At 33.3% G+C, this 26859-nt stretch overlaps 1 protein-coding gene across 1 annotated transcript; it reads left to right on the forward strand.

Moving 5' to 3' along the window:
* The first annotated feature begins 716 nt into the window (after nucleotides 1–716).
* LOC134844797 (uncharacterized) lies at nucleotides 717–3253 on the forward strand. Its single transcript, XM_063861613.1, has 4 exons — nucleotides 717–891; nucleotides 1650–1819; nucleotides 2111–2341; nucleotides 2594–3253. The coding sequence occupies exons 1-4, from the start codon at nucleotides 717–719 to the stop codon at nucleotides 3134–3136; spliced, it is 1119 nt and encodes a 372-aa protein (XP_063717683.1). The 3' UTR covers nucleotides 3137–3253.
* The last annotated feature ends 23606 nt before the right edge of the window (nucleotides 3254–26859 follow it).

The following is a 26859-nucleotide window of genomic DNA, read 5'->3' on the forward strand; positions in this document are numbered from 1 at the left end:
TATTAAGTTGCACTAAAAGTCATGCACCAGTTTTATATTGATGCCTAACCCTAAGTTTGCAATAAAATCCTTTCTAGAAGCTTCCGATGGGTCATAGTACCCGGGATTTTGTTTGAGGGAGAAAAGGGGATTGATTATATGAAAAACGTTTTTCGAAGTTACTCTCTGATTTCTTCGCGTCGAACCCGTTAGATGAGCAGTCATTATTGCCATTTTGGTTAGTTACAAGTTTGAGATAGCTTGATATGCTGTTCTTCACTCGCTCCAGTGATCCAGATTTCTTCCGAAATTGTTTCCAGATATCTGCTCGCTATTGATTTCTTATAATTTAGTCACACATCTATAGCTCATCATAATCTGCATACCTAGGTATAATTAGATGTTTTCTTGTTTGGTCTGGTTTCTCAGGTTTTTGGTTGCTTGATTGTTAGTTATGATCGTTTTCTTACTTTCTTTCGTTCGTTTTTTTGCTGCTTTGCTGCAAGTTTCTGAGTTTTATTTTTAAAGTTCGATTCTGGAGTTTTCGAAATACCCGTACTTCCAAATTTCATCTTTGTCGAAATTTAGAAATTTATTTTATTTATATCGTACTTTTGATGCAATTAATTTCTCGATGGTTTTATAAAAATAATAATCGTTTCATTGGTATCTTTGTAAAGTTCGTATTTCAGTTCCCCGTTAAAATTCAACCTTGTTGGAGATAAAAATAAAAACTAATGCCTTCCCTAGATTTAGGTAGGTGCATAAAGCATAATATAATTGATATTGTTTACTTTTGCCAGTGTGTGAAGCTGAAAGCTTTAATAGTCGACTTCGCTTCCTCCTTGTCCGACAACATTTTCCCCGAACTGGCACAGCTCACCAGTTTGGAAGAAATTGGGCTACGAAAGGGTATAGTAGGCCTCTAACAATTCTGTCACAGCTCTATTTCATTAGCTTTTGGTAGTTTAGTTTGCCTCGATCGAAATTGAAAAACTAGCATTTAATTATTTTTTTTCACCAAAGGAAGCGATATATGATCAACACAGTTTTGTTGCCATTGTAATCCAGATTTACATCGCTGACCGCCTGTTCGACGAATTTCTATTAGCTAATAGGGTGTTACAAATTTGGTTTGGTGTATTTGCGCAAATCTTTTCATGGGGGTTTTAGTTGTTTCAAGTTCAAAGGTTCTTCTCGGAATATGTGCAATCAACGCTAATGGAAACGCTCAGTCACAGGGTTGGTCAAAAAGTGTCTTTTTTTGAAAAAAGACGTTTTATACACAGTCTTTTTTCAGAAACAGACCGATATTGAGATGTTCGGTAAAAACATTTTTTTTAGAACAATTTGAATTCAATTCACATGGTTCAATAAGAATTATCTATTTGTTGAGCATTCTTAAGCAAAACGCAAGTTTCTGAACTGAAACATCGAACTGCATTGAAATAAATTTATCAAATTTTTTTAAGCTGGAAAATGTAGAAAAATTGTTGTAGAATTCTGAAAAAAGACACATGAAAAAAATACAGTGAAAAAAAAACAGACGTTTTAAACGTCGTTTAAAACATGTTAAACGTATGATGTCTTTTTTCAGCCAACCCTGCTCAGTCATTCCATTTGAATAGTTTCTCAGTAATATGGCGGCTATATTTTGCACAATCTTTCAGGGCGTTCTCTGTCATCCAATGGATTTAGAGTTTTGACGAGCTGTGGAAATCTGTCGAATGTGCAGAAGCTCAATCTGTCCGAATGTGATTTGCTGAGCAATGAAAATGTGCGAGACATTGGTACTGCCTGTCCCCTGTTGACTCACTTTCACATAGCATGGTGCACTTTGGTGAGTCAATGTATTCTCTCTTTTAAAATTTTGTGCTAATTTTTTTCCAGCTTCGTACATTTACTCACGCTTGCCACTTAACCGCTAAATACTTATACCAAATCAATAAAAATTTTATTGATTTAGGGGTGCTTTTCTATCAAAGCCCGGCACACACATCCTAGTAAATCGTAGATCCCATAATATAAAAGTAGGTGTTTGAACTTAGAGTTGTGAGATGAAATGTGTTAATAAGAAGAAAGCTGGACCATATCATCTAGTATTAGCGTCTTACCGAAACTTTTGCCATAGATTGATGACTCTGGTCTAGTGGAGATTATCATGAACTGTCACCACATGCTGGACATGGACTTGAGTGGTCTGGACAAACTGGAAGGAACCCACTTCGCTCTAGTCCCATTCAGCATGCCTTACTTACAGAGGATGAAACTGGAAATGTGTGGCGCCATAGACGAGAGGGACATGCACTGGATTGTGATCCAAATGAAAGGGCAACTGGAGGTCATCGACTTCTATCACCAAGTAAAACTTAATAACTAAAATTGAAATATAAGTGATAAATACTTTGCCTGATAAATTTGAGGTACGTTGTGCCTTTTCGACCAACTATTGGAATCTTTTCCACCCCATCAAATGAAAATCTGATTTTACATATTCGCAATTTCGATCATTAACAAAGTAATTGAAACGTGGCCTGTAAATATTTTTTGATTTCTTTTAGTAAATTTTATAGGTTTCGGATACAAGTATAATACATAATTATTACCCATCTAGGTTATTGTGTACGATGCAAACAACGGAGGTCAGCTGATCACCGGCTTCGAGAGCAGTCGCGAATTACTTAGTATATCGGCTTCAGAGAACGTAACGGTATCCAGCGTCCCATCCTTCAACACGCCAGTAGCAACTGCTCCTTCCAGTTCCGAGTCAAGACGCTCAGTCGAAACTGCGCACACGGAGGAAGAAAGTACCGAGGTTTCAGAGGAAGTTGTAAGTGGATCTCAACAGACCATGAGTTCTGTGAACTCCTCAGGAAGAAGTGAGAACTCGTCGGATAACCCACAGGGCGACGAAGACAGCGAGGAATGGGAAACTGAAGAGGACACCGCAGAAGTAGAAGTGAATAAATTGAATATAAATGAAAACTTGTCGTCTGACAGTTCGGTAGAATTTTCATCTGATTGTGCAGGGAGTAACGTTGACGATGTGAGTATTTGTGAACATGGAAATGTGTTCACTCCTGGTGTCTCATTTGTTGGTGAAGACGAAGAAGAAGACGGGAGAACGCGACAGTGTTGTAGAAACGTTCGCGTTTGAAATTTCACAAAAGAACTTGAAGGTGGAGTCTAAAAGACAAGACTTGATAAGTTATTGTTTATTCATCATTTAATTTTGCTATAATTCATAACAAAGAATACAGTATTACGTATTTCACAGTTGGAACATGAAGAAAGTGTAGGTACTCAATGTTCCGACTGTCCTGTTATGTGCCAAAATGTTTGTGCTCGTCTTGGTTTTTCTTAACCAGCAATCTAACCCGAATATGGGAAATATCACTTAGTGCCAGACATGACATATAGTGGAAGATTCGCAAGAAGTATTCGAAGTTTTTGTTCCGACTTTCGTAACGAAAGTAACGGAATATTTGTGCTCGGGTGGTTTTTTTTCTTCAGAAATGACTTTTTAACTAGCAAATTTTGACGGAATTTTTTTTATCACTCAAAAGGTATTGCTGTCCTGATCTTTAATTTGAGGCGATATTTTATTTTCATGGAAATATTCCGTATCAAATAAAATGTTCGGCCAATTATGTCTGCTCGACTTTTGTCGTTTCAGTTTCAACATCTTGGAATAGTTTTTTTTTCGCTGCGCTTTTTTAATGATGCTTTTTTGTTGACTCATTCCTCTAAAATGTAACTTTACTTACATTGACTTGGTATTTCTTTGCTTAAAAAAGTTTACTCGGTCCAAATTTCTTTCGGACTAGTGTTCATCAATTTAGTGAACAAAGTTGCGTCCATTCAGGGGAATCATAATTTTTACGCTGCCTTTTGTTTTTTAAGATCGTCGTGTTTACCACTCGGTTTTGTTGATTTTTCTTGTGTGATAGATTCCGGCCTAATTTACATCGGCTGATTATTCTCGTTTTGTGTCGTTTGATGCGCATCGTTCCATGAAACAATTTGAACAATTTTCAAGTTTCATCCCTTGAAAATTTATCTTAAACTTACCAAATGATTCACTTTATGAAAAATTAACTCGACAAATTTCAAAATTTCACCGTTTGAAAAACTTCCTTAAATTAACCTGAAATCTTCCGAAACCAATACTTTTTGAAGTAGCTTCAAAACGAAATTTTCATCATTTGAAACGCTTGCTGATTCATTGTTTGAAACGCAGGCTGATTTAAATTCAAATAAGGCGCAAGTCTGAAAAATTGAGACTGTAAATCTGCAGGTCGTGATATTAAAATCCTGTTTTATCAAAAGTTTCATTGTTTTAGCATTGCCAATGAAGTATAATCTGTTGTATTTGTTTATTAATGGCTACTGTTTAATGATAGCCAAGTGACTGATGCGAGGACACTAGTTTCTTAATCTTTCATTGGACTCATCTTTATTGGTGACTTGTTTCATAATTAAATCATACTTCCTTATCCCACTTAGCCTGAAGGTAACGAACATGCCTGGGACGCAAATGTCCTGGGTTCGAATCAGACCAGGAAAATGTTTTCCGGGAATTTTTGCGTTTCAAATAAAACTGTCGCCGATTATTTGTCGGCTTAGTTGCCACATCTAGGAATTGATTGTTTTGTTGCGCGCGTTTTTGTTTCATATTGCTTTTATTGTTCGATTCAGTCCTGTAATTTGTAACTCTACTTACCTTGACTTCGTATTTTCTTTTTTCGGTTAAAAATTTATTAGGCACAAATGTTTGTAGCCTAATGTTTATCAACTTGACCGATTGTGCTTCGTTTCAGGGGAAACACAGTTTTTACTCTCTCCTCCGCACTTTTTAAGTCGATTGTATTTTTGTAAGTTTACCACTCGGATTGCTGAGTTTTTTTTTCTTTTTTTTTGGTTTGATAGGTTTCGGCTTATTTTCATGAAGTTTAACTGGGCTTAAGTTAGCTTCAATTGGCTTAATTTCATGAAACTGTTGGTAGATAATGGCGATCAATTCAGGCTATCTCATTTTGGTCATCTTTATCCAAAGTGGTTTAAATTGAACTAGCTCAAGTTTCACCCTAAATCAAATTTGAAATAATTTTTTGCCCTATAAACGGAACAGATTTTCTAAAATCCGGTGAACATCCAAAAAGTTACCCTGATAATTTTTCCTTCTTTTCTCTGACAAATGTTGACTTTTGTTCTCAAATAATCAATAAGATTGAATTTCAATTTTCCTTAAATAGCAGGCCGAAACAAATATGAAATGTCGAAAGAAAAAAAGCAACGTTTTGGGAGAACTGTTAGATTTTATTGGCTTATATCGGCAAAAACTTCACGAAAATAATCAGTTTTCATGACCCATTTCACTATGTTAATGGAGAAATAAAGGAGTTTAATCGATTATTCTCAATCTTAATAACTCTATCACAATTGATTATAACATATTTTGTTGTTATTATAGCATGAAACCTAATCAACCAAATCATCCTAAGAAGTTTTGTTAAGTTGGTCCGTCTAATGTTAACAAGCTTTTAGAGGTTAAAAAAGAAAGCATTTTCAACTCGAGCTTGAAACACTACTATTCATCTAATTGTCTAAAAGTTTGAATCATAGTTTCTAGACGGACAACTCTCCAGTCAAAAATATTACTAAATTTATCTTAAACTTGACAGCTGATTCACTTTATTAAACACCATCGAAGAGTTGTGTATTATAACGAGCTTTTTTTCAAAGCTAAGTCGGAAATCAAAATGCTCATTTGTTGGCTCTTTTGGTGGCACTTGTTTTTAGTTTTCCGTTTTTCTGATGTATTGTCCTTGGTTCGATTGCTTGCTGATTCATTGGTTGAAAGGCTGGCTGATTTAAAATCGAATAAGGCGCAAGTCTGAGAACTTGAGATTTTTAATCTGCAGGTCGTCGATTCAATTCCTGTTTTTATCAAAAACTTCTGTGTTTTAGCATTATCAGTTAAATAGAATGTGTTGTATTTGCTTATTGATGGCTGATATCCGCTGATTGACAATTGATTGATGCGAGAACACCAGTTTCTTAGTCTTTCATTGGACTCATCTCTCGTGGTGACTTGTTTCATATTTAATTCAAAGTCCTGAGATTTTGTGGCCTACTTAGCCTGGAGGAAAGTTATATGCCTGGCAAATGTCCTTGGTTCAATTCGGACCAGGAACACATTTTCCGGGAGTATTTGCGTTTCAAATAAAATTCTCGGCCGATTATTTGTCGGCTTAGTTGCCTCATTTTGGAATTATTTGTTTCGTTACGTGCGTTTTTGTTCCAACTGGCTTTTATTCTTTGATGCATTCCTGTAATTTGTAATTCTACTTGGCTTGACTTCGTATTTTCTTCTTTTTTTTCGGTTAAAAATTTTTTCGGCCCAATTTTTTTCAGCCTACTGTTTATCAACTTGACCGCTTGTGCTTCGTTTCAGGGGAAACACAGTTTTTATTCTCTCATCCGCACTTTTTAAGTTGATTGTGTTTTTGGATTTTTACCACTCGGACTGTTGATTTTTTCCTAATTGTTTTGGCTTGATACGTTTTGGCTTAATTTCATGAAGCTTAACTTGGCCTTGGCTTGATTTAGCTTAATATGGCTTAACTTCATGAAGCTGTAGGTAGATAATGGCGAGCGATCAAGGCTATTTCATTTTGGTCACCTTTTTCCAAAGTGCTTTAACTTAAACTAGCTCAAATTTCACCCTAAATCAAATTTGAAATAATTTTTGCCCTATAAACGGAACAGATTTTCTAAAATCCGGTGAACAGCCAAAAAGTTACCCTGATAATTTTTCCTTCTTTTCTCTGACAAATGTTGACTTTTGTTCTCAAATAATCAATAAGATTGAATTTCAGTTTTCCTTAAATAGCAGGCCGAAACAAATATGAAATGTCGAAAGAAGAAAAGCAACGTTTTGTGAGAACTGTTAGATTTTATTGGCTTATATCGGCAAAAAACTTCACGAAAATAATCAGTTTTCATGACCCATTTCACTATGTTAATGGAGAAATAAAGGAGTTTAATCGATTATTCTCAATCTTAATAACTCTATCACAATTGATTATAACATATTTTGTTGTTATAGATAGCATGAAACCAAATCATCCTAAGAAGTTTTGTTAAGTTGGTCAGTCAAATGTTAACAAGCTTTTAGAGGTTAAAAAAGAAAGCATTTTCAACTCGAGCTTGAAACACTACTATTCATCTAATTGTCTAAAAGTTTGAAATCGAGTTTCTAGACGGACGATTTCGCAGTAAATTTTAACAAATTTAATTTTTATGGACGATTTTTTCTGAATGAGACTGTCTCGTCCTAAGTGCTGGCTCAATTCGAATATCTCAATTTTCGACTTTTGTAATTTTTCAGTTACTGTCAAAACCTACGATTGTACAGCCCTAGATTGCTGAAAACATCCATTAATGGCTTTTTGGCTAGTTTTGATTTTGACTCTAATTACGCAATGACGTTTCATAAGATTTGTTAATGCGATATTTAGATTTAAAATGATGTTTTGTTAACGTTTGTTTTTTTAAACCAAGAGCTCTTTAATTTTTCAAAAAGTAAGCTTTCCAAGAAAAAATGTCATTTGTTGACTTATTCATATTCTGTGCTTTTTGGCTATTTTTGAATTTAATTTTAAGCACGCAATAGACGTTTCATAATATTTGATGAAATTTTTCTAGTTAATTTTTTTTGTCAATAAGCACCATTTTTCAAAAACTTTATTCTTTGTAATGTTATCAAACTACGGTAATTAGTCTGATGTAAAGCTAAAATCTGATGTTAAAACTGATGCTGAAGGTAAAACGATGTTTTGTTAACGCCCATAGTCTTCTAAGCCAAAAACACTTTACTGCTGGAAACATCCATTAATGGCTTCTTGGCTAGTTTTAATTTGATTCAATACACGCAATTGACATTTCATAAGATTTGTTAATCTGATGCTTAAAGTTAAAACGATGATTTGTTAACGTTTGTTTTTTTAAACCAAGAGCTCTTTAATTTTTCAGAAAGTAAGCTTTTCAAGAAAAAATTACAATTGCTGACTTATTATCATTGTAACCAACTGAAGCTTCATAAAGCTGTTGGTGATGAATGGCAAACTATTTAGGCTATCTCAATTTGATCACATTTATCCGAATTGTATTTAAGTGTGCTTAAATATCACCTTCAATCAATTTTGTAATGTCGCCCTATAAACGGAATGGATTTAAGTGACCGAATTTTACTCAGTTTGTTGAATTTTTTCAATTTCTGCCCCTTTATAGGCTTCGGCTTCATTACACAAGCCTAGCGTTGCGTAATATTACAAATACTTTTTTCCGATCTAAGTAGCAAAGAAAAGGCTCATTGGTGGCACTTTTGGTATATTTCATCTAATCATATCTAAGCCTTTTTAACCATAAGCAATTTAATAGCAAATGCTGCCTCTTTACTTTTGGTTATAAGGTCCTGTTGAAACAACGTAATATGAAACTGTATGGTATTTGATGTTTTTTTATGCAACGCTCTGGAAAATTATTGCACTTTTCGCAGAAATTTCTTTTTTGTTTTACCCCACGTTCTACGGCCTTCGGAAGTGGATTTTTGACCTATTTGTTTTTGATATTTTTCTTTTTCTCAAAAACTAAATGTGCAAATCTGAGATGAATGTTTCAATAAAATGAACAAATCGCGAGGATTTCCTTTTTTATGCGGCTTACATCATTGCTTAATTTTGACCTTTTTGTTTTGTTTTAAAACTTTGTGACTTTTCTCAAAAACTACCCTGCCAAATTAAGCTTCGAGATTAGGGGTTGAACCGAAAAAAAACAATTATGCGAATCTTCCCTGTGTAAGCGGCTATGCCCTGTGTTTTTGAAACTTTGCCCGTTTTTTGGAACGTTATTTTTTCCAAAAACTAACCTGTTGATTTTGAGCCTGTTATTTCAATCAAGCTAACATGGCGCTTTGAATTTCCCTATTTAATATGTTCACCCTATTTGTTTTAGAGATCATTTTTGAAACTTTGACTGCTTTTGTTTTCTAGAGATTATTAACGACTTTTGTAAGAAGTAAAATAACTAGTGGTCGTTGACCAGATAGGAGAACGTGTTACTCCACATCTGAGCAAAAAGCTTTCCCAATGTGTATTTCTAATCTTTTCCTTCTCCTGATTGCATTTTGTTTTGCCTGTTCAGATATCTTTTTAGCATTTTCCTCGCCTGTGTTCGCAAATCGCAGCTTCGCCTCTGTCTTTAAATCGGCGTAGTATTCTTTTGTTGCGTCGTTTGATCCGCGGAAAAAGTTTTTGTGTGCCTGAATGTGTTATGAATTTACTTTTGAATTTAAAAAAACTTCGAATGGAACAGTTTCTGCCAAGTTGTTTTCGCTTTGTCGCCGTCTGGTTATTTTCGGTAGTTTTTTTCTTTAATTGTTAACCTTTGGTCATTTGTAACCAATTGAAACCTAATGAAGCTGTTGTAGATAATGTCAAATAATGTCAAATTTGGTCAGTTTTATTCAATTTTTCTTAATAAAACGAGTTCAAATATCACCCCAAATCAATTTTCAAAAAAATGTCACTCTATAAACGCTAAGGAGTTTTAAATCTGGTGGATATCCGATAAGTTTCCTCGCAAATTTTCCCTGACTTGTTTTTCAAAAAATCAATGAAAGCAGATGTCAGTTTTCCTTAAGAAGCAGGCCGAAACAAAAAATAAAAATTTGAAAAAAAACCAAGGTTCTTGGGAATTATTAGTTTTTATTGGCTTATATTGGCAAAATTTTAAGCAGCATAATAAATTTTCATGACACAATTCACCATGGTAATAGAATTTTAAGGGAGTTCAATCTATTATTTTTCAAAATTTAGAAGTCCATCATAATTGATTATATTCAATTTTGTTATATTCAATTTTGAACCATATTATCTTAAAAAGATTTTCTGCATTGTTCAGTTCAATTGTCTCCAATTCTTAGGGTTTATGAAATTACAGCATCTTTTAATTCAATCTTGAAACCCAATTTTTCAACTAATTGTCTAAAAAATTGAAATGGAGTTTCTAGACGAACAAAGCCGCAGTAAATTTTACCAAACTATACTGTCTCGGGTCTTTTTTTTTCAGAATAAGCATGTTTCGTCCTGATTTCATGCTCATTTTGAGATTTTTACTAGGAGTCCAGACTTCTTTCGACTATTGTATTTTTTCAATTTCTCCTCAAATTTACAATTGTATTAACCTATACTGCTGAAAACATCCATTAATAGTTTTTTGGCTAGTTGATAATTTGATTCTAAACAGGTAACTGAAGTTTCATAAGATTTGTTGATATGATGCTTAAAGTTAAAACGATGTTTTGTTATCGTTTGTTTTCTTAAGCCAAGAGCTCTTTAATTTTTCAGAAAGTAAGCTTTTCAAGAAAAGGTCAATTGTTGACTTATTGTCATTATAACCAACTTAAGCTTCATGAAGCTGTTGGTAGATAATGGCAAACTGTGTAGGCTACTTAAATTTGATCACACTTTTCCAAAGTGTTTTTAATCAAGCTGAAATATCACCCTATATCAATTTTGTAATGCCCTACATAAAATGATTTTTAGTGACCAAATTCTGCGTCATTTTGGGTAACCACAATTTTTACGGTCCTCTCCGCACTTTTTAAATTGGTTTTCGTATTTTTACTACTCGGCTTGTTGAATTTTTTTTTTCATTTTATTTGCAGCTTGATAGGCTTTGGCCTAATTACACAAGCCAAACGTAGTGTATCATTACGCACGCAGATCTTTTTTTCAACCTAAGTCGAAAATAAAAAAGCTCATTGGTGGCACTCTTAGTGTTTTTGAACTTAATCATATTCTGTGCTTTTTGGCTATTTTTGAATTTGATTCTAACCACGCAATAGACGTTTCATAATATTAGTTGAAATTTTTCTAGTTAAATTTTTTTGTCAATAAGCACCATTTTTCAAAAACTGTTTATTATTTGTAATGTTATCAAACTACGGTAATTAGTCCGATGTAAAGCTAAAGTCTGATGTTAAAACTAATGCCGAAGGTAAAACGATGTTTTGTTAACGCCCATAGTCTTCTAAGCCAAAAACACTTTCTGCTGGAAACATCCATTAATGGCTTCTTGGCTAGTTTTAATTTGATTCTATACACGCAATTGACATTTCATAAGATTTGTTAATCTGATGCTTAAAGTTAAAACGATGATTTGTTAACGTTTGTTTTTTTAAACCAAGAGCTCTTTAATTTTTCAAAAAGTAAGCTTTCCAAGAAAAAATGTCATTTGTTGACTTATTCATATTCTGTGCTTTTTGGCTATTTTTGAATTTAATTTTAAGCACGCAATAGACGTTTCATAATATTTGATGAAATTTTTCTAGTTAATTTTTTTTGTCAATAAGCACCATTTTTCAAAAACTTTATTCTTTGTAATGTTATCAAACTACGGTAATTAGTCTGATGTAAAGCTAAAATCTGATGTTAAAACTGATGCTGAAGGTAAAACGATGTTTTGTTAACGCCCATAGTCTTCTAAGCCAAAAACACTTTACTGCTGGAAACATCCATTAATGGCTTCTTGGCTAGTTTTAATTTGATTAAATACACGCAATTGACATTTCATAAAATTTGTTAATCTGATGCTTAAAGTTAAAACGATGATTTGTTAACGTTTGTTTTTTTAAACCAAGAGCTCTTTAATTTTTCAAAAAGTAAGCTTTCCAAGAAAAAATGTCAATTGTTGACTTATTGTCATTATAACCAACTTAAGCTTCATGAAGCTATTGGAAGATAATGGCAAACTGTTTAGGCTACTTCAATTTGATCACACTTATCCAAAGTGTTTTTAATCAAGCTGAAATATCACCCTATATCAATTTTGTAATGCCCTACATATAAAATGATTTTTAGTGACCAAATTCTGCGTCATTTTGGGTAACCACACTTTTTACGGTCCTCTCCGCACTTTTTAAATTGTTTTTTGTGTTTTTACTACACGGCTTGTTGATTTTTTTTTCTTCATTTTTTTGCAGCTTGATAGGCTTCGGCTTAATTGCACAAGCCAAGCGTAGTGTATCAATACGCACGCAGATCTCTTTTTCAACCTAAGTCGAAAATAAAAAATCTCATTGGTGGCACTCTTAGTGTTTTTGAATTCAATCATATTCTGTGCTTTTTGGCTATTTTTGAATCTGATTCTTGTTTTGTTAATGCCCATATTCTTCGAAACCAAAAAAAAAAAACGGTTTTTGACAATTTTGGCTATGTAATGTTCCATATAAATTTTATACTGTGTTCGCCAAATTTCTATTTTTAAGAGCATGGTTTTATCCAGAGTTGTCATTAGGGATGCGAGTACCAGATATCGCAAAATTTCAAAGCTTCGCTTTGTATGAGGAGCAAAATTTTCCTTTTTTCTTCCAATCATGTATTGAGTCGACTTAGTAAAATAGCACCAGCCGAGTAATTGCTTATCTAGCAAAGGTTTAATAATTACTCTTGCGATAAGCAAGGGTATTGGAATCAGGTACTATTAGTTAGCTATTAATTAGTTCACGCCCGTTTTAGGTTGTAATTATCTTTTCTAAGAAAAGTTCACAATTTTTTTGGGTTCTTGGTTTTCGTCCTAGCTCCTATCGCTTCAACTTTCGTTTTTTGAAACGCAATTTGTTTTATCTAGTAGGGCTTTATTTGTAAATTTTTAGAACATGGGTTTTGTTCCATATTAAAAAGTGTTTACCAGAAGTGAAAATTAATAGTTTTGTAAACTTGATATTTCTGATTTTGAGTTTTTTTTAGTTTTTCTTTTTTTTTTCTATATATTCAAACAGTTTCAGTTTAAATTATAATGTCCTGGTCAACTTATTTTGAGTAGTTTTGAGGGCAAAATGTTTTCAATTGGAATTTTAGGTTTCAGTTCGGATGGGTCGTAAAAATTTTAATTAAAAGGAAATTTTTTCTGATAACAGTTTTGTTTTCGGCTGAACGGGTTTCGACCCAAAGTTTGTCGCCTCTGTTGCAGCTCGGTGAAAGACTTCCATTGTTTATTTGCTGATTGTGAACTTCATCTGAGACTTCTATGAAGTTTTGTAGCTTTAATTTTTTCTAACTTTTGTCAAGTTTTTTTGGTAATTTTTCCAACATAATTTTTCTGTTTTTTTTTTCATTCACTATTTTGTCGCGCAATGTGTTTTTTGCATCGCTATTGTTGCGAAGCTCCACTTCGCCTCTGTGTCTGTGTTAATGTTAAAATAGCAAAGAACTAGATTTTTAGTTTTTTGCTTCTTTCCCAATAATAACCTAAAAATACAAAGTCGTGTCAAGACCTATGACTAAAATAAAGCCAAGAAAACAATCTTCTCCATCTGCTTAAAGATGTTTTGAAAAAAAAATTAATGAATTTACTGTATGCATAATCTCCTCGTTATGAATACAAAATTGCACTTTGATAACAAACCTTGCTTAATTCGCAGGCAGATCATCTATGCGATGAATCCGGAGAAATGTGAATTCTGTAGCAATTTCAATAAAATACACAAGAAACTTTTTTTAAATTAACAATGAACATAAAGTTTTTATAATCTTATAATAACGTATACCACCCATGCACAACAAAATGAACAATTTTGCAATAGAATTGTGTCGTTTCTTTGACCTAAAACCCGCACTCATAATTTATCCAGAATTTTTTGTTGGGAAAATTAATGTTCTAGCGGAATCAACGACCAGTCTGGATAAAGTTGTTGTTGTTGTTTGTGGCTGCAGAAAGAGAAGTTGTTCAATTCGTGTTTTCATTGCCGTTAATTTTCAGTACTCCACAATCGAAGTGGAGATTGGTTGATTGTTTTGTCTCGTCCGTAAAACAGTAACTGTGGCTTTCTCAGGGTTCGCTATAACCACGAAGGCCCCTTCCGACAGTACTGAGTAAACCCCGTTCTAGGAGGACAGTTTATGGTACAGATAACCGAACAAAACTCCCGTGCACAGTTTCAGCGAGCAGTTTTTAATTAGTGCGGAGCACCGAGAAAAACTCGTATTGTGCACCGTTATGTTAGTATGCTGAGCCATTTTGCGACTGCAACGGATTGTCTCACAGATCGTCAAGTTTAAGAGATGTTGGCTTCGATGGACACTTTAAGAGATGGTGTGTGTCTTGCGGACTAGCGCTACAGTTTGGGCAATTGTTTTTGATGTTTTTGTCCAATCTCGACAGATAGCTATTTAGTTGTGTGCTATATCCACAGCGGAGTTGAGCAACAGTACGTCGTTAACTTCTGGGAAGGCTGTTTGTTTCCAAAACTATTTCTGGAGTTTGAGAGCCCGTCAGTTTAGAGGGTTGTTTGGTAATGTAGTTTTTCACCTCATTTGAATGAATTGTTTTCAGCGCGTCTCTGTATTGATCTGGTGTTAGCCGATCGTTTTCATCAAATTTTTTGACGATGTCATAGTATTTTTGGCAAGGGTTGGTTTTAATAGTCTCGACATCGGGTTATGTTTGATTGTGTGGTGGTCACATTTTTTTTGTTGATCGCAGCCAGTTAGAAGTTGTTTGCTTAAACTTTCATTGTGTTCTTTTGCTGGCAGTATCTGAGTTTCACAATGAAAGTGTTCAATTGGGGTCATTTGTGTGCAGCCAGTTACAATTCTAAGCACTGTGTTTGTCTAAATTGAAGATAACTCACACTAGAATCACTTACTGAAGGTGTCCATACAGTAGCTGCGCTACTGTTCAGAACACTACACCCAATGGCCTTATATGTGATACTTAGGATTTCTGTGCTGCATCACCAGCAGGTGCCTGAGAGCTTTTTCAGTAAGTTATTGCTAATTTGGAGTTTTTTATCACTGTGGTAATGTGGTGAGAAAACAAAAACAGGTTATCAAAGGTGACTCAAAGAAATTTAGGTTTTTGAATGGTGGGCAGTGGGTTGCTTTCAATGATCACATTAGTTTGGTTCATGAATCAAGACTGCTCGTATATATCAGCGCGAAGCCGTGAAAGTTTTGTCTACACTTTGAGGCCAATAAAAAAGTTTTTGGATCAACCGTACAATTGGCATCCTCATTAGTGACCTACTGTAGAATGCACTCCGCAAGCATGTAATAATTCTGAAAAAAATCTGCATGAAATATGCATTTCATACAAACGCGCAAATAAAATTGGTTTTTACATTTTTATGGGGGATTTCGTTTGTATGCTGCTAATAAAACGAATTAACGTTTTAATTCAATATCCTCATTATACGGTTATTGCTGAATGAAAATAGCTATACTCAAAGTCCGGGGTCGCACCTATGGTTTGGTCGAGTGGGGTGTTTTCGTCGACTTTTTGTTTATTTGGCCGACCAAAATTGGTTATTCAAACGAACACTCCGAAAGCACTGTAAAGACCCTATTATGACCAAAAATTTTGCATCGTTGTGAATAACGGGTCAAAAGTGCCATTATTTGGCACTTTTTGGAAAATTTTGACCAAAAAATTGAATGTTTTTGGCGCGCACTCCCCTTGAAAGTTGGTATATGTTGGCCTGTAGAAAAAAATTTAGGGTTGAACGGTCTAAAATGGATGTCATAGAATAATACCCAAAGTGGGAAAGTGGGTTTCCTTTGGTTGGTGAGGAGGTCAAATCCCTGAGGTAGGGAGAGAGCGTACGCTAAGCCCCAATCCCCCCCAAATTCGCCCCTGCCAAAATAAATTTTTTTAAATCTATGTTTTCTTTTCCGTAAACCAATTTGGGAGAAGGAATTGTATGGTTGATCAAAACTTTTTGCTGGAATATTAGACAAAAAATTGGAACAAAAAGAAAGTAGTTTTTTTTTTCTTAATTCTATCCCCCAAACGCTATCTAAAACATAAAGAGCGTGTTTAGCGCCTTGCGTTGTTTAATGTTAACTAATTGCCGACATCAGTTTAAATTAGAAAGCATTAGTTTGCCGCTTACGCGTGGTATAAGAACGCAATATATCGCCCGTTAATTATTCCAAATCGGCAAATAAGCAATTTTCAAACCCTCGTAGCTATAAGAAAAAAGATCACAGGTAAAAAAGTTTTTAAACTAAAATATCTATCAGATGCTTTGAAACGCTTTCTTAAAATGTCGAAAATTGACTGAATAAACAAACACCCCAAACGTAAACATTCCGCCTTTTCTTCGAAAATCGGAACAATCAGTTTTTGTTTTTCAATGTATTGGAAAAGGCTGCACTCAGCTTTTTCGATACAAGCCAGGATTGAGTGCCAGCAAAGAGGGGTCTTTTTACTTATTCCGCCCAAAAATCAATATTTCAACATCTCGAGCTGTAACTACTTTGCTTCATTCTGATTGGCTAGAATTAGCCAATCAAGTTTCAGCACCATCTCAAAATGTTTTGTTCACAATTATAAGTCGACTCGTTAATAAGCCGACATAGCCAAAACGATAAAACGCCAAAACGATTGAATATGCAATTTTTTGCGCAAATGAGGTGCAAATTTTTTTTGCGGACCAGAAAAAAAAACAGATAGAAGGCACCAGAAAAAAAATAGTAAAATAGTTCCAGGAAAAAAAATGACCACCTTTATATCTGCTCAAAATTTGGCCTTGTTAAAAATTGGCTAATGTGAATGCAATTGCATTAAGCAAACCAATCAATGCAATCAGTGTTCTTTTTTCCGCACTTATACATTGAGAAACACAAAATCGCAAAATTTGGGCGGAAAAAGTAAAAAGACCCGCAAAAATGTTTCTAAAGATCACATAGTTTATAAGTGTTCTGTTTTCAAAGTCACCAAATTTTTTTTTATCATCTTTGGCCACAAATTATCATTAGTCTTACTATCAGCAATCAAATTTAAGCAGGCTAACTTTTAACATATATCGGGAGGCAATTAAAAATTCTTACTTACAAGCTTGGTGAAAGAATAACATACGATTTTAGAACCAAAACAATTGAGCTTTCAAAAGAAAAAAATAGTTTATGAAAAAAACACCATTTTTTGTGAAAGTATAATGCAACAAGACTGCTAGTATATCAAGTCAAATCCCTGAGTGTTTCGACTGTATTTTAAGGCCGATTAAAGAAAAATTTCTGCTCAAAAGTTGACAAAATAATTGGAAAAAAAATTTGTTTACATGTTTTTCTGTAATTTATCCCCTCACACGCTAACTTAAACTATAAAGGGATGCATTTAGCGTCTCGTATCCTAGAAATAAGACAAATTGGCTTGCCCCAATTCAATTTGGAGCGCATTGGTCCGCTGCTGATTCGTGCTCTAAAAACGGGTTATTTCGCGGGTTATTTACCTCAAATTGGCCAAATGAACAATTTCCAAACCCTCGTAACTTTAAAGAAATCCAGAAAACAATAGATTTCAGGGTTTCAGATGGTATAAAAAATTCTTTCGAAAATCCAAATTTGTTGAATAAAAAATTCACCCCAAGCATAAACACCGCACATTCTTCGAAAGTCGGAAACATAAAAATTCTTTTTTTTCTTTTGCGTGCAGAAATTGGTAGCTATATTATAATCTGTAAAATATTTTGACTCAACAAATAGCAGGTCGAGTCCACTAATTTCGTGTGGAAAGGGGACATTGTTCCGCTCTGCAGACTAAAATTAGTGCTGCTAAGACTGAAACACAAGAAAGCTAACAGTTTCATATTTTCAAGATCATGACACTTGTTTTAAATCAAATCTCTCAATTTTAAATGACTTTTAACTAGACCACCGAGCTCGAATAAATATTTCAAAGATGGTATTTAAAGGACTAAGCAGTTGATACTTGTATAGGCCTGAACACAAGGCCAAAGATTGTTTTTGTAGGTTAATAGGATCAAATTACGGTTTGAAATCGGGTCGTGAATTTTTGCAGCCGTGAAATTTTTGTTTGAAGCCGCTCGGAACAAATGAAATGTGTTTTGAAGGAACAAATGTTGCGTCAAAAAAGTTACGAAATTGTTTAAAAAGTCAAGCTAAGTACTAAAGGCCAAACCTAAATGTTTTGTGCCATTCCGCCAGAAGGCACATTCGAACCCTCTGAGCAGGCATCATTTCGACTTTTTAGATTGAACGGAGGGTGGAATGTTCCAGAATGAAAACTTTTAATTTTTCGAATATCGAATCAATGATTCTGAGAAACACTAGAAACCAATTTTGGAACAGATCGCTATGAACAAAAACAAGAGCCGAAACAACAAACGGTTCAAGAACTTTGTCAGCTGGATTGATAACAGCCGGATTGAAAAACAATAGCAAGAGAAAGAGAGGGTAGAGATTTTCACGAGAAAGAGAGGGTAAAGTGATACTTAATTTTGACCAGTAATAAGTTGATCCCAGTATTATTTGTTATCCATCTCTCCCTGTAGACCCGAGCAACCCATTTTGGTCAAAATTTAACTACTTTTTGATCGAACCACTTATCAAAAATTTGGAATATCCGGATTTTTCCAATTCGAAAAAAAACATCTGCACAGTGAACTCAGACGAAAGTTTTTCGTTATTTTTTTAACTTACGTCAATCCATATACAAAATAAAATTTTTGAGTTTTTGAGAATTGGAAAAAACTGTTACGCTATAACATTGATAAGGCAACGGCTTGGATCATAAGACCAGTTTTAAAGCAAACCTCCCCGCATCTCTGTGAACCAAGTAAAGACAAAGATTGAAAAAAGTAGGACATTTAGGGTCCAAATTAGATTTCAGCCAAATTTTTGTTTCTCAACCAGTGTTGATCCTGTTTCTGTTTTTGCGTTATTCTAGCATTGTGCGGGGCAACTGCACTTGTTTCAAGTCTTTCTATGAGCTTTAAAGAGAAATTGCAAAAAAGCTTTTAAAAGCCTACGTAGCTGGGCAAAAGGCCAATTTAGCAGAAGCGTTTTCGTTAGTAAGTCAAAGACCACTGAACTGATTGAAAAAACTTTGAAATTACAAGTCGACATTTCCCCAGTGTTTCCTAACTCGTAACTGTTTTTTGGTTAATAGGCTCGGCAAAGACAATTTTGTTGAAACAACAATTCGGATATTCCAAACTCGATCTACCCTCTGGGCCAAACGTTTTCTTACAAAAACCACTTTTATCTCACAGGGAGGGTTTACTGGCTCAACATACATTGTTTTGAGCCATTTAGACGCTAGACGCTGGCTTTTCTATGGTTGAAACCTCATTTTTTGTAAAAACTCTGGTACATTTAGACATTCCCTACAAACGAAATTAGCACCATAAAATCCTTCGAAGTGGAACCCATCAAAACAAAATGAGCTTATTTTGATTCATTTAACACCAGCCAGGGGCCCTTTTGGAACCAAAAATTCATATATTCTTTAAAAATTTTTTATCAAACCTATTACTCGAGTTTTTCTATTATGGTCGTTGGAATAGTTTCTACTGCGATTATTTCGAGAACGTCAGAGCGAGTAGTTTCGAGAACGGTCAGTTGAATAATTCCAGTTACGATTATTCAAATATGATTGGCTTTTGCTGTAATTTGGATAATTACTTCTGTTTGATTTTGATCTTTAAATGTTTTTTTTTCTATTTTGACAATTGCGGCAATTGGATTCGCTATATTTGTTTTGCGAATTATCAAATGAATTTCTTCTGTCTGAAGGTCTTGGTCGAGAGTTAATATTGTACGGTGATTGAAATTGATAGTAGTTAGAATTTGGTGGTTGTGGACTTCCCGAACTATTTCTACTTTGAATATTTGAATTGATTAGTTTTTTTCTTTTTTCTTGTATTGCTAAAAAAAACTCATTTGGTTATTTATGTTTTGGTGGTCAATTTGATTTATCTTGATTTTTGTCGAGACTGGGCGATACTGTGTACGTATCGTCTACAAAAATTACACTATTTTTTGAGTGATGGCTTTCCTTTAAAATGTGAATCTGTGTCTTATATTTGAAGTATTTCAGTGATTGTTTCTTCTATTTCAGTAATTCATTTTCAGAGTCGTGTTGATTGTTGACAAAAGTTGTAGTTATTTAAGTAATTTAAACTCATTGTAATTAAAAATATCTGCGTCTTTTTTTTTTATTTTTATATCTGCCGGTTTTAGTATAACTACAAGTTTCGAAACTCAATATCTGGTTTGCGAAATGATGAAGGGTGTGCTGCTTTTTTTCTTGATTAAAAATTTTACATAATTTTGTTGTTAGGGTCATCACAAAAATTTCTGACATTTTTGTGTTTTTGCAATCATGTGTGTTTAGCAAAGATGCTTTTCGTTTTTTTTTTTCATTCTTACGGCTAGATTTTCTAATGTTTCGTTTGGTAATCTGCAGATTTCAATCAAAATACTTTTTGATGTTGTTTATTTCGTTCGGAGTTGAATATTTTTGAAAATACTTGTGTAAATTATTTCTAGTCAGATTTTTTTTTTCATGGTAGTACTGAAAATTTTTTTAGACTGCTCCGTTGAGTATGATTGGTTTCAGTTCTGCACGTCTATGAATCCAATTTTGGCGATGAATTGTGTTTTTATAGGTTCTGGTCCTATTTTTATTATCAGAGTTGCTGTTACGGCATTTAAGTAGTCTTGAACAGAAAACTGAAGGTATGTTACTGTGAAAACCATTAGGGTTTATTTGATGTAAGTGATGTTTTACCTATAAGGTATTGATTTATCGTTGTTTGTAATGATTCTGCTCAATTTGGTGTTTGAGTAAAATCCGGGACCTAGTGCCTACCGATCTCAAATTATTGTATGCAATATGGTAAGGGTAATTCGTTTTTATTGTTTCAGCTGGATAATTTTGAGTCATTATTGAAATTTGTTTAGGTATGTTTTGATATGATAAAGTGAGATTTGGTTTTCCTGGGATTTAGGTTTTTGTTGTTCCTCATTGTGTGGATCTAAATGTGCTTCGAAAAGATATGGTTATTTTCGTGGTAAGTGTTATATATTAGTTGAACAAAATCAAATAGTGGTTCCTGGGTTTTTGGAAGAGAATCTTCATCTTTTGAGAAATGGTTTCGATTTATTTTTCTGTACAGCTTATCTTGTTAATAAATTGATAATTTTCAGATTGATTTTTTTGAATAGTCTTGTTATCATGAAAGCTGACTGAAATTTATTTTGTAAATTTAGGTTGTTTGTCGTAATAGGTAGTCTGAGGATTTCAGTTGTTTTGTTGGAGCTTGTTCTGTTTATGGTTTTTTGATTTTATTGTTGGCAAAAAAAATCATAATTAAGCTTTGAATAACGATTTCTGTTTTGCTTTTTTTCTAATAAGTACGTTTATTGGTTATCGGTCTGTATGTTTGTTAATCCATAGATGAATAATTACCCAAGGGAGCTGGTTTAACTGTTCATTGTAGTTTTGTTCGCAAAGTAACTTTTTTCGAGTGTTACTACTATCGAGTCTTACTATAACGTTTGTGTCAGTATTATGAATTATGAATTTCTCGGGTTTCGTCTTCTAATTTTGAAAAAAAAATTAAATTTCTTGCCTTACAATTGCATGTCGTGTTTTTGTTGCGGTTATGCATAAAATGTTGTTATTAATTCAAACTGATAGTAAGATTTCATTAACATCCAGGTGCTAATTGTTCTAGTTTCTTAAATTAATTTTCCCTACTATATTTGGTACTTTTATCTTAGGTCCTTGGTATGTTTTAATTTCGTGGCAAGACAGATTGAGGAAAAAGATAGATCAATTAAATGATTTGTAGTGCTTTTAAACGAGTGGCGTTCTCCGCTTTTAAGTATTTTCAATCTTACTTTAGAGTGATCGATATGACATGAAGGTTTGGAGAATAGTAAATCAATCCACGGTGTTCAGGTATTAATAAGAAACAAGTAGATCGTTAGATACTTTTTCAGGACTTAGTAAAATTATGGATTGTTGATCCTGAGACAAACCAGAAGTGGGTATCAAAATAAGGATGAGCAACCGAAGTTCTTCGCTAACTAGCCTAATTTGAATAGTCAGTTTGTAGGAAAACTTGCCAGTTAGTCCGGAGTAGTTGAAAGGGTTGGAAAATGAATGGACATCATGGGTCGTTAGACTTTTATTTCGAGAGATAGGTTGAATATGAAAGAGTTAAATTTAGTAGATGTAAAGAAAGCCTTGATGGTCTAATTTTTTAAAAGGAAATGGATGAAACTTTTGAAGATTAAGCATCCAAGGAGAAACTTTGATGGTCTTGTTATTGAAAGGTAAAATGGAGTTTTTTAAATTTAAAGATCCAAGGAGAAGCCTTGACAAATTTAGTTAAAACAAAGTCGAAAATTTTTAGGTTATTGATCCAAGAAGAAGTCTTGATGATCTTGGTCAATAAAGAAAAATAGTTTCTGAAGCAGAAAAGCTTTTGTATCAATTTTTTTTAGAAATTATGTTGCGTTTCAGATTTAAAAAATTAAAAAAATTATAGTTAATATAGTATGGTGATCGAAATTGATAGTAGTTAGAATTTGATGGTTGTGGACTTCCAATATTATTTCTACTTTGAATATTTGAATTGATAATTTTTTTCTTTTTTCTTGTATTGCTAAAAAAACTCTTTTGGTTATTTATCTTTTGGTGGTCAATTTGATTTATTGTGATTTTTGTCGAGACTGGGCGATACTGTGTACGTATCGTCTACAAAAATGACACTATTTTTTGAGTGAAGGCTTTCCTTTAAAATGTGGATCTGTGTCTTATATTTGAAGTATTTCAGTGATTGTTTCTTCTAATTCATTTTCAGAGTCGTGTTGATTGTTGACAAAGGTTGTAGTTATTGAAGTAACTAAAACTCATTGTAACTTTAAACTATCTGCTTCTTTTATTTTTATTGTTATATCTGCATGTTCTAGTTTTGGTGATGAATTGTGTTGTTATAGGTTCTGGGCCTATTTTTATTATCAGATTTGCTGTTACGGCATTTAAGTAGTCTTGAACAGAAAATTGAAGGTATGTTACTGTGAAAACGTTTAGCGTTTATTCGATGTAAGTGATTTTTCACCCATACGGTACTGATTTTCGTTATTTGTAATGATTCTGCTCAATTTGGTGTTTGAGTAAAATCCGGGACCTAGTGCCTACCGATCTCAAGTTATTGTAAGCAAAATGGTAAGGGTATTTCGTTTTTATTTTTTCAGGTGGAGAATTTTGCGTCGTTATTGGAATTTGTTTAGGTATGTTTTCATATGATAAACTGAGATTTGGTTTTCCTGGAATTTAGTTTGTTGTTTTTCCGCATTGTGTAGGTCTAAATGGGGTTCGAAAAATTATGGTTGCTTTTGTGGTAATTTTTATATATTAGTTGAACAAAATCAGATAGTGGTTCCTGGGTTTTTGGAAAAGAATCTTCATTTTATGAGAAATGGTTTCGATTTCTTTGTCTGTACCGCCTGTCTTGATGAAAAAATTGATACTCTTCAGATTGATTTGTTTGATTAGTTTTGTTATCATGAAAGCTGACTGATTATTAGTTTGTAAATTTAGGTTGTTTGTGTTAATAGGTACAGTCTGAGGATTGCAATTGTTTTGAAGGAGCTTGGTCTTTTTATGGTTTATTGATATTTTTATTTGGCAAAAAAATCATAGTTAAGCTTTGAATAACGATTTCTGTTTTGCTTTTTTTTTCTAATGAAGAAAGTTTTTTGGTTATCGGTCTGCATGTTTGATGATCCATAGATGAAAATTTACCAAAGGGAACTGGTTTAGCTGTTCATTGTAGTTTTGTTTGCAAAGTAATTTTTTTCGAGTTTTTCTAATATCGAGTTTTACTAGAACGTTTGTGTCAGTATTCTTATGAATTTCTCATGTTTCTCTTCATTTTTTGAAAAGAAAAATTAAATTTCTTGCCCTACATTTGCATATAGTGTTTTTTGTTGCGGTTATGCATTAAATGTTTCGTTTGCCTTTAAGATGGATATTTAACTGTAAATTATTTTAAAAAATTATAATTTGAGAAAATTGAAGCCGCTCGTTGTGAACATTGATATCGTATGTTTTTATAGCTTACTGTAAAAACTGTTGAAAAATTTCATTCTATGTCATCTGTTTGTATTTTATGCGATGGGCTGTTATTAGTTCAAACTGATGGTAAGATTTCGTTTGGAAATATTCCATATTGTGAGGTTATATTGCACAGACTTGGTAAGTCGTGGTCGATTAAGTTTCTTCTTACTTCTTCTTTTGGAAATTTGTTTCTACATAAACTATGGCCTTTGTAAATTAATTTGCTGTGAGATTGTATCAAAAATTGTCGTTGTCCTTGTGATGGATTGCTGTCTGGATTAATGACAAGTATTAGGATAGAGTCATCCTTAAAATTTGCGTTGTTTTCTCCAGTTTTTGTTTTGTGGAGTGGTATTACTATTAAAGTTTAGTGGTCAGTGTGTCTTTATTTTTTGTACTGGAGTGTTATTATATTTTTGCTTCGTTAAATTTTTATAGATGAAGTTGTTGTTGCTTCGGAGTCAGAGAATTGTCTATAGTCTGACATTTTTCTGGAATGTTGTTTTTGGATTTTTGAGGAGCTGAAGTTCTCTTATGGTTGTAGTATCTGATTCTGAAATTGCGTTTCGTTTACTTGCAAAATCAATTTTTCAGAATTTCCTTTTGCTTATAAGTAAAAGTTATTTTTATCGGATGTTTTTCGATTTAATATAAAATACTCCTTGTTAATGTGGTGTTACTACAAGATCGTATCGTAAATTTTCATGTGAAAAAATTGAAATAAAATGTTTGTCTAATTCCTATTTTTGCTATTGACATAGGTTTTAGTATGAAAAACCGATGCAAAATCCAGGTGCTAATTGTTCTAGTTTCTTAAATTAATTTTCCCTAATATATTTGGGACTTCTATCGTAGATCCTCGGTATGTTTTATTGTCGTGTCAAGTCAGGTTGAGGGAGAGAGTAGATCAATTAAATGATTTGTAAAGCTCCTAAACGAGTGGCGTTCTCCGCATTTAAGTGTTTTTAATCTTACTTTAGAGTGATCGATATGAGTTAAAGTTTGGAGAGTAGTAAATCAATCCACGGTGTTCAGGTACTAATTAGAAACAAATAGATCGTTAGATACTGTTTTAGGACTTAGTAAAATTATGGATTGTTGATCCTGAGACAAACCAGAAGTGGGGATCAAGTGAAGTATGAGCAACCGAAGTTCTTCACTAACTAGTCTAATTTGAATAGTCAGTTTATAGGAAAATTTGTCAGTTAGTCCGGAGTAGTTGAAAGGGTTGGAAAATGAATGGACATCATGGGTCGTTAGACTTTTATTTCGAGAGATAGGTTGAATATGAAAGAGTTAAATTTAGTAGATGTAAAGAAAGCCTTGATGGTCTAATTTTTTAAAAGGAAATGGATGAAACTTTTGAAGATTAAGCATCCAAGGAGAAACTTTGATGGTCTTGTTATTGAAAGGTAATATGGAGTTTTTTAAATTTAAAGATCCAAGGAGAAGCCTTGACAAATTTAGTTAAAACAAAGTCGAAAATTTTTAGGTTATTGATCCAAGAAGAAGTGTTAATGATCTTGGTCATTAAAGAATATTAGTTTCTGAAGCAGAAAAGCTTTTGTATCAATTGTTTTTTTAGAAATTATGTTGCGTTTCAGATTTAAAAAATTAAAAAATTATAGTTAAAATAGTATGGTGATCGAAATTGGTAGTAGTTAGAATTTGATGGTTGTGGACTTCCAATATTAATTCTACTTTGAATATTTGAATTGATGATTTTTTTCTTTTTTCTTGTATTGCTAAAAAATTTCTTTCGGTTATTTATCTTTTGGTGGTCAATTTGATTTATTGTGATTTTTGTCGAGACTGGGCGATACTGTGTACGTATCGTCTACAAAAATTACTCTATTTTTTGAGTGAAGGCTTTCCTTTAAAATGTAGATCTGTGTCTTATATTTGAAGTATTTCAGTGATTGTTTCTTCTAATTCAATTTCAGAGTCGTGTTGATTGTTGACAAAGGTTGTAGTTATTGAAGTAATTTAAACTCATGGTAACTTTTAACTATCTGCTTCTTTTATTTTTATTGTTGTATCTGCATGTTCTAGTTTTGGTGATGAATTGAGTTGTTATAGGTTCTGGGCCTGTTTTTATTATCAGATTTGCTGTTACGGCATTTAAGTAGTCTTGAACTGAAAATTGAAGGTATGTTACTGTGAAAACCATTGGCGTTTATTCGATGTAAGTGATTTTTCACCCATACGGTATTGATTTTTGTTATTTGTTTTGATTCTGCTCAATTTGGTGTTTGAGTATAATCCGGGACCTGATGCCTACCGATCTCAAGTTATTGTAAGCAATATGGTAAGGGTATTTCGTTTTTATTGTTTCAGGTGAGATTTGGTTTTCCTGGAATTTAATTTGTTGTTTTTCCGCATTGTGTAGGTCTAAATGGGGTTCGAAAAATAATGGTTGTTTTTGTGGTAATTTTTATATATTAGTTGAACAAAATCAGATAGTGGTTCCTGGGTTTTTGGAAAAGAATCTTCATCTTATGAGAAATTGTTTAGATTTTTTTGTCTGTACCGCTTGTCTTGATGAAAAAATTGATACTTTTCAGATTGATTTGTTTGAATAGTTTTGTTATCATGAAAGCTGATTGATTATTAGTTTGTAAATTTAGGTTGTTTGTGGTAATAGGTACAGTCTGAGGGTTGCAATTGTTTTGAAGGAGCTTGGTCTTTTTATGATTTATTGATATTATTGTTGGCAAAAAAATCATAGTTAAGCTTTGAATAACGATTTCTGTTTTGCTTTTTTTTCTAATGAAGAAAGTTTTTTGGTTATCGGTCTGCATGTTTGATGATCCATAGATGAATATTTACCAAAGGGAACTGGTTTAGCTGTTCATTGTAGTTTTGTTTGCAAAGTAATTTTTTTCGAGTTTTACTAATATCGAGTTTTACTAGAACGTTTGTGTCAGTATTCTTATG

This window comes from Symsagittifera roscoffensis, chromosome 4 (genome assembly GCF_963678635.1).
Source record: "Symsagittifera roscoffensis chromosome 4, txSymRosc1.1, whole genome shotgun sequence".
NCBI lineage: Eukaryota > Metazoa > Xenacoelomorpha > Acoela > Convolutidae > Symsagittifera > Symsagittifera roscoffensis.